The sequence below is a fragment of the Cricetulus griseus genome, chromosome 7 (genome assembly GCF_003668045.3).
Source record: "Cricetulus griseus strain 17A/GY chromosome 7, alternate assembly CriGri-PICRH-1.0, whole genome shotgun sequence".
NCBI classification, from domain to species: Eukaryota; Metazoa; Chordata; class Mammalia; order Rodentia; family Cricetidae; genus Cricetulus; species Cricetulus griseus.
Genome location: NC_048600.1, coordinates 32,153,565 through 32,166,422, shown reverse-complemented (window position 1 = coordinate 32,166,422; position 12,858 = coordinate 32,153,565). Strand labels below are relative to the sequence as shown.

Genomic DNA, 12,858 nt, shown 5'->3' with positions numbered 1-12,858 from the left:
GGGTGGTGCCATCCCTGAGATGCTGGCTCTGGGTTCTATAGGGAGGTATGCTGAGCAAGCCATAGAAAGTAAGCCAGTAAGCAGCACACCTTCATGGCCTCTGCATCAGCTTCTGCCCCAGGATCCTGCCCTGTCTCAGTGAGGGTTGGCCAATCATCCAAGGAAGGGCCAAGGGACCCCTGCACACAGGTCTACAACTGACCATTCATTCACATGTACAAAAATGCTGTGATGAGTGGCCCTGGTTCCAGGTTTTTCCTTGGTAAATTTCTGTAGTATTGGTGGTGTGAGTCCTTTGGTATGCCCTTACACAAGCCCGGTAGTTGTAAAATAGTGTAGTGCTGCATATCTGAGGATCTCAACTGACCTGAACATTAATCATCCAGTGGCCTATTCTCAATAGGAAAGTGATAACTATCTCCATGAACAGGAAAGACGCTCTCAGATTTCTATATTACCCTCGCCAATCTAACGTTTCTTCCCGACTTGTATTTTTTAAACATTCCTATGGGTTGTGCCTTTACCTGATGGGCATTTCCCCTCCCACACCTCTGCCTGAACCTGGGGCTGTGTCCTCCTTTCGGAAGCTCACCAGTCCTGTGATATTCTATCACAAGGATGCCCAGGCAGACTTCCTCCCTGTTGCTTTATTTTTAATCTCCAGTTGACCTGCAGGCATCCTTGGGTTTTGCTGAAAACCTTCCCTGCTCAGAGTACACCTGTCTCTCTCTCTATAGATCATCACCATGAGGGATTATATCCCCAAGATTCTTGGTCCTGATGCCTTCAGGCAGTATGTGGGCCCCTACGAAGGCTATGACCCCAATGTGAACCCTACTGTTTCCAACATCTTCTCTACTGCTGCCTTCCGATTTGGCCATGCCACAGTCCATCCACTGGTGCGACGGCTAGATATTGACTTCCAGGACCACACAGACCTCCCCAGGCTGCAGCTGCATGATGTCTTCTTCAGGCCCTGGAGGCTTATCCAGGAAGGTATGACTTGATCCTACAGCTAAGCACAGCCAGTGTAACCCAGCCTGAGCCTTAACTTTCCATGCTGGATGGTTAAGTTAATGCTATCTAATTTATCGGTATTTAGAAGGCATAAATATATTCAAAGCCTTTTTTCACATATGTACCCATGAGGCATGTTTCTGTGTGTTCAGGTGTAGGTGCGTGCAAATACGGGCTGGAGGACAACCTCTGGTATCATCCTTAGGAAAACAATCCACATCCTTTGAAAAAGGGTGATAGGGGATGTCCTTCTGTATATGTTTCTCTTATTGATTGATGCATAATACACTGATTGTCCAGTAGAGGCAGGAAGATAGGCAGAGCTAGGAGATGAGGAGTATGCTGGGGAGAGAGGCAGAGAGGTGCTGTGAGGAGACTCCATGTAGACACTGGGAAGATGGGACATGCTAGGCCTTCTCTGGTAAGACAAGGCCATGTAGAAATACATAGATTAGTAGTTATGGGTTAATAATTAAGAGAGAGCTAGCCGATAAGAAGCCCTAGCTATGGGCTAGCCCAGTTTGTAAATTAACATAAGTCTTTGTGTGTTTATTTGGGGGCTAATCAGATGCAGGACCAGGCTGGAAAGAAACTCAAGCAACAAAAGGGTCTCTCGTTGACCTGATGTTCACCAGTTAAGCTAGACTGGCTGAACAGCAGACCATGAGAATCACCCTGTCTCTGCCCCCTCAATGCCAGAATGACAAGCACTCACCATCATACCCTACAATTATTCCCCTGGCTTCTGAGGAGCAAATTCAGATTCTTGTGCTTGCCTTGCATCACGCTTTACTGACTGAGCCATTCACCCAGTGCAGTGTTCAAAGTGTTTTAAAAGGTGAAATTTCCTAAGAAATGCCTTGACTCACATCTGGAGCTCTTCAGTACTCAGGATAAATTATCCAGGTATACAGCATTCTCTCTCTCTCTCTCTCTCTCTCTCTCTCTCTCTCTCTCTCTCTCTCTCTCTTTCTCTCTCTCTCTCATCTCTGTCTCTCTCCCCCCTCTCTCTGTCTCCCCTCCTCCCTCCCTCCCCCTCTCTCTCTCCATTCTCTCTTGTCTCTCCATTCTCTCTTGGCAGACAGATAAGTAGAAGTGTCCTGGCAGTCATGCCTTATAAATGGTGCTGTCATTTCTTCATCACCAAGTACTGTACCTGTTCTCTGATGAGACCAGCACTGTGCACTGCAGGATGTTAGCATTTGCAAAACACAAAACAACAACAAAACCCCTGAAATTCTCTGATGGTACTCTGGAGGTTTGTTGTCCTGCTTCCCCACATGTTTTCTTTCTACTCTTGTCTCCATGTTCTTTTCTCTCCCTCTGATAATTTCTTAGCTGTCTCAAACGTAAGTGCAGGGCAATGATGGCAGCTGACAGTGTATCTCATCACTTATACTCAAGTTGCTATCATGTAGAACATGAGGAGAGAGGCTTGGGGGTCTTCCCTAGACACCCTATCCAGTTCAAAATATATTATAAATTTGTGTTTGTTGGGCACCTAAGGGAACTGGCCTCTTAGTTGATGCTATTGCATGTAATTCCGGATCCATACAGCAAAGGGCAGGCAAGACCTGGGAACTGGCTGGTTTGCTTCCTTTGAGGCCTTCTGTGAGGATGACCCAGGCTTCAGCAGCAGAGCAAAGTCCTTGAGAAACTGAGAGTTTGCCAGAACAGGCCACATATCACTGCTCCAGACAGTGGATTCAAGAGACCATTTCCTTGGACTCTACATCAGAGGTTCTCATCCTGTGTACTGTGACCCATTTGGGGGTCAAAAGACCATTTCACCAGGGGTCTCACCTAAGACCATTGGAAAACACAGATGTTATGATTTGTAATAGTAGCAATTACAGTTATGAAGTGATGACGAAAATAAATTTATGGTTGGGGGTCATCACAACATGAGGAGCTGTATTTTTTTTTAGTTTGCATAGAGTTTTATTTCTTTTTTATTTTCACTTTTTTATTAGAAAGAAAAATATTTTACATGTCAATCCCAGGGCCCTCTCCCTCCCCTCCTCCCCTGTCCCCCCAACTAACACCCTATCCATCCCATACCCTTTCTGCTCTCCAGGGAGGATGAGGCCTTCCATGGGGGGGGTCTTCAAAGTCTGTCATATTCTTTGGGATAGGGCCTAGGCCAACCCCCTTGTGTCTAGGCTCAGGGAGTATCCATACTGATCCACTACAAGAGGCCCCATAGATTTTTCAAGGTCTCCTCACTGACACTCACATTCAGGGGCTCTGGATCAGTCCCATGCTGGTTTCCCAGCTATCAGTCTGGGGACCAAGAGTTTTCCCTTGTTCAGGTCAGCTATTTCTGTGGGTTTCACCAGCCTGGTATGGACCCCTTTGCTCATCACTCCTCCTCCTCTGCATCTGGATTTCAGTTCAGTTCAAGTTTTAGCTGTGGGTGTCTGCTTCTACTTACACCAGTGGCTGGATGAAGACTATACAATGGTATATAAATTAGTCATCAATCTCATTATCAGGAGAGGGCATTTAAGGTGGAGCTGTATTGTTAAAGGATTGCAGAATACAGAGTGTTGAGAACCACTTCTCTAAACATTCTGCTGCTGAAAAATAAATAACAATGAATCTCAGTGAATTGCCCCTGCCTATGTCTAGTCCCCAAGATGTTACATGTGCATCCATGGCACACAGTTGCCAATAACTGCAGTGTCCCAAGGAACAAGGAAAGCTTTCAGAGTTGCAAAAAGTAATTTGGGAAAGCTGTAGAGATGTTTGTTAAGAATAAACATGCTTTATAACTGAGAATCTACCCTTTGTCCCCAGAACTGACCAGGGGCCTAGGGACCACTCTGACTTAATGTATGGTATTTTTTAGGCGGTTTGGATCCAATAGTGAGAGGCCTCCTGGCAAGACCAGCTAAGCTGCAGGTACAGGAGCAGCTGATGAATGAGGAACTGACCGAGAAACTCTTTGTCTTGTCTAATTCGGGCACCTTGGATCTGGCATCGCTAAACTTACAGAGGGGCCGTGACCATGGCTTACCAGGTTTGTCAGGTCTCTAGATGGTATACCTGAGTATGGGCATTAAGAAAATTAAAGGTTAATAAGCCATTATGCAATCTGTCTTTGGAGGTCTTGGTTCCCCCTACCTGTTTATTAAGCATTTCTTTTAAAGTGGGATTAGATCTCTCAACAACTGCTTGTCCTGTAGAATTGTGTGGTATACCTGTAATATGCTTTATGTTATAATATTTAAAAAAAACTGTTTGTTACTAGAGACATATGGTGGAGCACTGTCAGTTTTAATTTGTGCAGGTATACCCATGATGGCCAATACTTCTAATAGGTGTGTAACTACAGAATCAGCCCTTTCAGAGCTCAAAGCTGTTGCCATTGAAATCCTGAAAATGCACCTATTGTATGGTGTACATATTTTAATTTTCCAAATTTTGAAAAATGAAACATATCCATTTGCCAAATATCATTTCTTTGCATACCTTTAGGGTTGCTTCCTGCAGGTAAAGGAGTTTGGGTATAGAAAGAACAAGCAGGAAAATTTTTCTTATGATTTTCTTGGCTTGTTGCCAAGTGATAGAGAAATCCTTTTTGAAACCTTTATTATTCACATGACTTTTTTATGAAATTCTGAGGCCTCCAGCATACTTCCTATTAATGGCCAATCAATTTCATTATTACCTTGTGCTAGAGGGCCTGGCTAGCTCATGAGCACCAAATGAGGATGTTATCAAGGGAATCCACAAGAGCCCAGAATAAAGAGAAGCCAGATGTTTATTGGGGAATCACTCACAATAAAGATAAAGCCATCACCTTTGTCTTCTGCCCCTGGAAGCACAGGAACCTGTGATCTGATCTGCAATCACTGCTCAAGAGTCCGAGAAAGCTCACATGTTGTACCAGAGACCTGAGCCCCAAAGGGCCGGTATCTCAAAGCCTATTGGCTGAACGAGTTCACACAAAATTTGTTGAGGGAAGGAATATCTGGTTCAGTGTCTTGTGTGAAGTGAAATAGACCACAAATCTCTTGCACTGCCAGCTTCAAAGGAATAGGTTTGTGTTCTTTGCTTGGCTGGCTGGTTTTTTTTTGTTTGTTTGTTTTTAGAAGATGTTTTGCTCTGTTGCTCAGGCTAGCTTCAAACTCATGATCCTCCTGCTTCAGCCTCCTGAGTAAATGGGATTATAGGTATGTACCAGGCCTAGAACTACATATCTGTATGTAAACTGACTCCCCTATACCCTTTGAGCTCCACAGAAGAGTCTATGTCCTTTTCTGTGATTTGCACTTGAGATGTCTTTTCTGATATGTTTCCTTGTATGCCCTGGGTACAAGTCCCAGTGTTCAAAGGGCATTCAACTATAGAACTGCAGTCTCTCCCACGACCCTGATGGAATCCCTACCACAGAAGTCTGTGGAACATCAGTGTTCCCCGGGAACTACTACATTGATGCTTTGTCTAACCCAGTGACCCACTCACAGGGCCAGTGTCTGGTGCCCTCTGCCCTATGTATACACAGCAGAAAAAGCCCTAAATGCAGGTGCTATTATTGTGGCTGATCTTCTGAAGCTGTGATTGCAGGATGAAGTTGGTGCATCCCTCTGTATCAGTCTTCCCTCACCACAGCCTTCAAAAGGATTGTAGCAACTTGGATTTGAAGAGCAAGTATAAACTGGGAAGATATAGAAAAGTGTCCCTTCTGCTTGGGTTGAAAGACCACACATCTGTGCTTCACCCTGAATTCTAGGTGCCCTTATGTCTCTGATCTGTAGAAGCATGTATCTGCTGCTCATGGCCCAAATTTCTGAGTACAATTTACTCATGCTTTGTTCCTCAATTATCCTGAAAGTAAATGATCCTTCAAGTATAGATTTAATGAAGTAACTTCTATATTCCCCAAACTCTGTGCCAAGCAGTGGGAATATATGTTTTATATAAATCAAATTCACTGATTTTATTTTGCTTGTCATGAGATTATGGAATCTAGGAGGTCTCCTAAAGCAGACTGTGATAAAGTGGAAACGTGATGGGATTCCTCAGAACTGGGGAGACAGGAAAGGAGGAGGCTGTCATTTTGCTAGATGGCTCCTGAGAAAGATAACTGAGGTGACCTATCTGGGATTAAAGAACTAAAAGGGGACTTGCCAATGAGTTACCACCCACCAGGCCCAGCTGTGTACAGCAGAGCTTGAGTTGAGGTAGAACAGTCTTGTTGGCCAGGAAGCTCAGGAGTCATGGCTCTGAAAAAGGTGGTATGATGCTTAGCTGCATCAAATGCACACATACATACACACGCACACACACACACACACACTATTAATCAGACACAAGCTTCTCCTGAATCATAATGGAGGCAGAGCTACCATCATTGAGGATTGACTCAATACCATTGGATGGCAGCATTCACAAACCAGCTTTAAAACTCTCACTGATGACTTTTCTTCACTTTGTCTTTTATTTGCTGCAACCTACTGCCTCTATGTTGTTCTCTGTAGCTAGGAGCTCCCAACCCCCCTTCCAAAGCTCAGCAAGGCTCTTTGTACTTCAGCATCCCTTCTTAGGCTACCCAGAAGATGCAAGATCATTTCTTCAGATTCTACTTTATCCACACATGGGATTCACTATGAGTCCAAAGTTTTTATGCCTTTTAATGCCTTGCTACCCCTATGGAGACCTGGCCTGGTCATCCCGGCATTTCTTTGTGTGTGTTTATGCAATACTTGTTGAGGGTCAAGATGTGGAAGGCAGCAGAGATAACACAAGGCAGACTCCAGTGGGATACAGATGGCAGAATGCACAGGCAAAGGGAATGACAAGGAGCTGCACTGCCTGCTGAGTCCTGCAGCAGACTGTGACTGGCACTTCCCATCAGTGTCAGGAAAAAGAGTGACTTATGGAGGAAGTCCACATGAGGAGGATGAGGGCAAAGGCAGCCCACAAGGAGGATACTGTAAGATCAGATCATTTGTCCACTGGAGAAAACAGCCCAGCACAGCCAGAGTGTGGCTTGTAGATACAATGACAGAGTGAGAGATGATGGGGCCATGAGGCCAGGGCAGGGCTTTGCCAGCAATGCTGAGCTCACTCTCAAGCATGGAAGATAATCTACAATATTAGAAAGTCAGACAAGGGAAGATGGGCATGTACATATGTATATTCCCTCTCTCTCTCTGTGTGTGTGTGTGTGTGTGTGTGTGTGTGTAAGTGTGTATAAGAGTGTGTGTGAGAGTGTGAGTGTGTATGAGTATGTGTATATGTGTGTATAAGAGTGTGTCTAAGTGTGTCTGAGTGTGTATAAGAGTGTCTTGTGGGAGTGTGTGTGTGTGTGTGTGTGTGTGTGTGTGTGTGTGTGTGTATGTACACGTGTGTGCTGGTATGCTCTTGTTCTCCATGAGCTCTCAGTGTCATCCTGGGGCATCAATAGCTCTGAAAAGGGTGTGGTCTGGTGCCTTAGTTCAGTAGAAGACTGAGCCAATAATAGTATGCATGCACTAAAGTATCTTGATTTGATTTGACACTCTTTCTATCCTAATTTGCCCCAAAATATACTCTTTATAAGAACCCCAAGTCTACGATGCATGCTTTGTACTGTTGAATTTCAACGGGCTGAATGTCATGCCACGATGACACAATGGTCACTCCACAGCAGGGAATGGCAGACAGGCCTGTATGTCTGTAGCTTTGGCTTCCAGGGGACAGCAGAACCCATGGGAATACAAGTGAATCTTAAATCCCTGTATAAACAGTCCTATCCTCTCTTTTTTTGTGCAGGCTACAATGAATGGAGGGAGTTCTGTGGCTTGTCACGCCTGGAAACATCAGCTGAAATGAGCAGGGCCATTACCAACAGAAGTGTGGTCAACAAGATAATGGACTTGTACAAGCATGCCGACAACATTGACGTCTGGTTGGGAGGCCTGGCTGAAGACTTCCTACCGGGGGCCCGCACAGGTCCTCTGTTTGCATGCATCATTGGGAAGCAGATGAAAGCCCTGAGGGATGGGGACAGGTAAGTACCCATGGAAAATCTCTCCACATTCTGGGCATAATACAGTGTTTTGCATAAGGATTGAATGGAACAGCTGGATCTGGGCTCCAGTGCTTATGTGGCCCTGGGCAGCTTTTCTCTCAAACATAACATTCCTGACTTTAAAACAATGCTGACACCAAACAAAAGGACCACAAGACATACAGACAATTCTATTCACTTAGAAACATTACTATCATTTCCCCATATGTCCAGTCATGTGAATGAGAAGACAGGTAACAAAATGCAAATTGTGACATCTATAGCTTCCATCTTTGGCCATTCACTGACACTGTTGATACTGGACATGTAGACCTGCCTTGATGTAGATATGGACCCCAGCTGGTACCCAGCTGGTCCGTGGCTAAACAGGCTCGCTCCCACTCCCCACCGTGCCTCCACCTCCAGCCCCACACAGTTGTCGGAGGCTCCTGCCTGCCCTTGCATGTGCTGCTTCCTCCACTTCAGACTAGAATTCTGAGCCCCCTCAGAGGGGGTTAGAGAAGCAGGTGCATTACCTGTACACATCATGAGCTGACACCAGATGGTAATTGGGGAAATGTAAAGTGAAACATTAGAATTATGGAACCATGTAGAAACAAACAAACAAAAAAGGAAGCATATCTTTCTTTTTTTAATAGTCCCCCCATACTAGATTCTTTCTCTCTGCCTGCCTCCATCCATCTATCCCTCTCTCCCTGTAAGACTGCTTTTCAAGAGTGCCTCGGCATTTAGACACAGCCTTGGGCTTCTCTTTTTAGCTTAAATTAAATGTTGTCTTTAATTTCTGGGATACAGCATTTCACAGAGATGAAGACAATTGGAAGAAATCCTGGGGGATTTTTATCTCCCCTGAAACTATGTCTTTAGAAAAATAATGTGGCTTGACACAGTGAGGGAATGAGAAGGCACGAGCTTTGGAGGCAAGTCATTTCTTGGACTCACTTGAGTATGACATGGACTTTGGGTTGGGTCCAAAGGCAAAGGCCAAGAGCCTTTGGCAGATGCTGGGGTGATGCAGTGGTTCTTCACCCTACTGTTTATGACTGAATATCTCCAACACTTCAATCAGCCAACTGATACAGAGGAGACTCCTTCCTGTGCTATCCAAGTTCTTTTGCAGATTTCAGTTCCTTCTCACAATCTAAGGAAATGTGTTCACAAGTAAGAATGGAGATGATCTTTAAATGGTATAGGGCTGTGGGAAATTGGATCTTTGTCCATGATGTGCATATTCTGAGATGAACTAACATTATTTTCTCTCTTTGCTGACCCTGGCCTGGAGTTAAGGACAACACTTGGACCTTGGGCTGAAGGGCACCTCTTCCTGTGGCTGACTTTGTGGTTGTCTCACTTATTTCTGAGGCAGGGGTACACCCATGAAGGCACAGTGTAGCCATTCCTCTGCAAGTTGGTCAGCTCATGCTGCCCTGCAGATGGCCCATCCACAGACAGGCTCATGCCCTTCTTTTCTCCTCCATGTCTACAATGCCTGATTATCACAGGCCCTGAATGCTGTGGTCACCCTCAAACAGGTTTCTGCATGGGATGTGAAGATGGAAGTTTCTGTCCCACCTGGTCCCACGGCTGCTTCAGCCAAATAAACACAGAGAGACTTATAATAATTTATAAACTGTTGGCCGAAGGCTAGGGCTTCTTATTGGTTAGCTCTCTCTGAATTATTAACCCATTTCTATTAATCTATGTATTTCCATGAGGCTGTGGCTGACCCATAATCCAGCATGTTACTCCTTCAGCAGCATGGTATCTGTTCCCAGTGGCCTCTCTCTGCCTCCAGCCTTCTCCTGGTCTGGTATCCCCATCTATCTTTCTGCCTGGCCAATCAGTGTTTTGTTCATCAATAAGAGAATCATATATACCGAAGGACATTCCCTATCAGGAATGTTGAGTGTACGATGGAGCAGCAGTAACACTAGATCCTACTCCCCACTCATGTGCCCTCTCCTGTGCAGGTTTTGGTGGGAGAACAGCCATGTCTTCACAGATGCTCAGAGGCAGGAACTGGAAAAGCATTCACTACCACGGGTCATCTGTGACAACACTGGCCTCACCAGGGTACCTGTGGATGCATTCCATACTGGAAAATTCCCCCAGGACTTTGAGTCTTGTGAAGACATCCCTAGCATGGACCTTGAAGTGTGGAGGGAGACCTTTCCACAAGGTAACTCTGAGCCTCTTGTTATTTTATCACGATACTAAAGTCAGTGTAACCTCTCAAAGAGACTGATTTTAACCCTGTGCTGCTGAGAAAGTACTGGTGAGACTGAGCCTTGCCTTCTCCTGTGGTATGGTAGCACCCCAGTGAGAACTAAGAATTGGACCAGAGGTCTGCAATAGTTGACAGACCTGTACCCCATCCAAGTTCACACACTACTTGGTAGCTGCTGAGCCTTGGCACTGGCAACCCCAGATGCTCCTTCTCTGTCATGGCTCTGTACCCATGAGATTCCAACAGCACTATGGCACTCTGGCCGCCATGGGTGCTTACAGAGTCTTCTGGGATCCTGCTGGGTCAGTCCTCCTGGACGATAAGCAGCAAATGAGGTCTTACTAAGAGTAAGTAGTGATTGATACTTGGCTGTATAGAAAAGATGTATTATTGATCAGGGACCTACAGATTCCTGAGATTTAATTAGCAAAGTAAATGTTCTCACCTTGGCTTTAGTTCTGTACTTAGGATGAACTAAATTATATCTCATAAATTACCACTGACAGAAAACATTCTGTGTGCATTCATGTTTGCATGTATTTGGGCACACATTTGCCACACTTGTATCTGGAGGCCTGAAGTTGACACTAAGTGTCCTCAGTCTCTTTATCTTCCATTATTGAGGCAGGGGCTCCCACTGATTTCTAGAACTGGCTGGTGTTTCTAGCCAGGTTGCTCTAGGAATTCCTTGTCTTTGCCTCCTTTGTGCTGGGATTATGGTGAGAGTGCCATGCCCATTAAGCCTTTATGTGGGTTATGGGCATCTAAATTCTGGTCCTCAGAATTTCACAGCAAAGTGTTTACCATCTGAGACATTTTTTCAACAGCACAAAGTGTTTACTCTTTCATTAACTATATGACATTGGCTCTGTGCCATGTAAGTCTTGGCTTCAAGTAGGAGCTAAAGAATTAGCTACATGGAGGTATTTCTCCAGGGCCTGGGACCCATTTGCCAGAAAAAAACATAGGGATGCATGCTGTAAATGCCCATAGAGACGCACAATTGATGGGAAATACAGTTTTAATTGAAGGATGCAGCTCAACCACAGCAGGGATGGTGGTCTAGAGTCTTTGTTTTCTGTGACTTCACTGAATTTTGACCTTCAACATTCCACAGATGACAAATGTGTCTTCCCAGAGAAGGTGGACAATGGGAACTTTGTGCACTGTGAAGAGTCTGGAAAGCTGGTACTGGTGTATTTCTGTCTCCATGGATACAAGTTGCAAGGCCAGGAACAGATCACATGCACCCAAAATGGATGGGACTCTGAGCCTCCTGTCTGTAAAGGTCAGTGGTGTCACATGGCATGGAGGTTAACAGCAATTACAAATCAATCTCTGTTTCCCCAAAGGAGATCAGATCATTCACCAAAACATTTTTCTGAGCACAGGTGTATCCCTAGAGCTGTTCTGGAACTGCAGGAGTGAAGATACTCCCTCTGATGGTCACACTCCATTGCTTTCTTCAGATGGCAAAACATGGAGCCAATCACTTCGAATCTGAACTTGTGGTGATTTAGGCAAGGAGAGAAGAAAAGGAGCCAGTTAGTTTTAAAAGAGGTTGTGGGAAGAATTGAGAGAGCCCATTCCCCAGTTCTCACTCCAGGCAGCCATAGAAAGACCCAGGCCCATCACCCCTTTTACTCAGCTGTGTTCTTTGTCTCCTCATGCTCAGGTAATCACTTCCCAAGCCTCTCACATCCAGTAATAGGAGAGAAAGAAATGGGTACTTTCAGGCCCTGCTGTAAAGACTCCCCTGGCTTCCACCACCCACTTCTCTCTTATGACTGCAAAGCAGGTATTTCCCCCAAGATGTTTGGGTAGTGTCATGCTCTGGTGGAAGAGCATGAGTCCTGGGTTTTACCTGCAAAGAGACAAGTCTGTGAGAAAGAATAAGGCTGGGCTCTAGTCCCCTGCCAATGAGACTTATTGGTACAATAGTTAGTATCTTCTATTTTATTAAAAATCTTCCTGCTGTAGGTAATTCTTCTGCAAGGGGAAGGGGGCAGTGAGAAAAGACACAGGAGGCCTGCTTTTAGAGAAGATAAGTTACTGGACTCAGTGTCCAGCAGTCACTTGAATAATAGACTCCTGAATGAAAGACAGACTCTGCATACCAAGTGATCTCAGAGCCAGACTTCTATGGCCTACTTGCTGTGGCATACATTTAGCAAAAGTCTGAATGCAGAGGTGATGTCATGAAAGAACTTGGCTGCTTTGCAAGCAGATAAAATCCAAAGGTTTTTGTTGTTGTTGTTGTTGTTGTTTGAGCAGTGGAAAGCACTGTGAACCTGACAGACACCTCTGAGCTTCTCATGCCCAGTGTCTGAGGGTGAGCTTTCATTTATATCTCCTTTGCCACAAGGATAAACATTTCATTGCAACTTTGGAATCCAAAATACTTTGTTGTTCAAGGGTTGCAATGATCTTCATTTTTAAACCCTGCCCAGTAAAGGGGCAGAGGCTAAGTCTCAGCCATAGCCATGGCTGACTTGTGTGTTCTACATACCATGTCAGATAGTCACATTGGGTTCCCTTGGTGCATAACTGCAGCCTGAGAGAGCAGAACAAGGAAGAGAGGAAGCAGAGCTAG

At 45.0% G+C, this 12,858-nt stretch overlaps 1 protein-coding gene across 1 annotated transcript in view; it reads left to right on the top strand.

Annotated features, from left to right (window-relative positions):
- Tpo (thyroid peroxidase) overlaps nucleotides 1–12,858 on the top strand; it is a 63,817-nt gene that overhangs the window by 31,936 nt on the left and 19,023 nt on the right. The window contains exons 8-12 of the mRNA XM_035448034.1: nucleotides 738–996; nucleotides 3,869–4,039; nucleotides 7,780–8,017; nucleotides 10,009–10,217; nucleotides 11,383–11,553. Of these exons, the coding sequence (XP_035303925.1) occupies nucleotides 738–996; nucleotides 3,869–4,039; nucleotides 7,780–8,017; nucleotides 10,009–10,217; nucleotides 11,383–11,553 (1,048 nt within the window). The remainder of the gene's footprint in view (nucleotides 1–737; nucleotides 997–3,868; nucleotides 4,040–7,779; nucleotides 8,018–10,008; nucleotides 10,218–11,382; nucleotides 11,554–12,858) is intronic.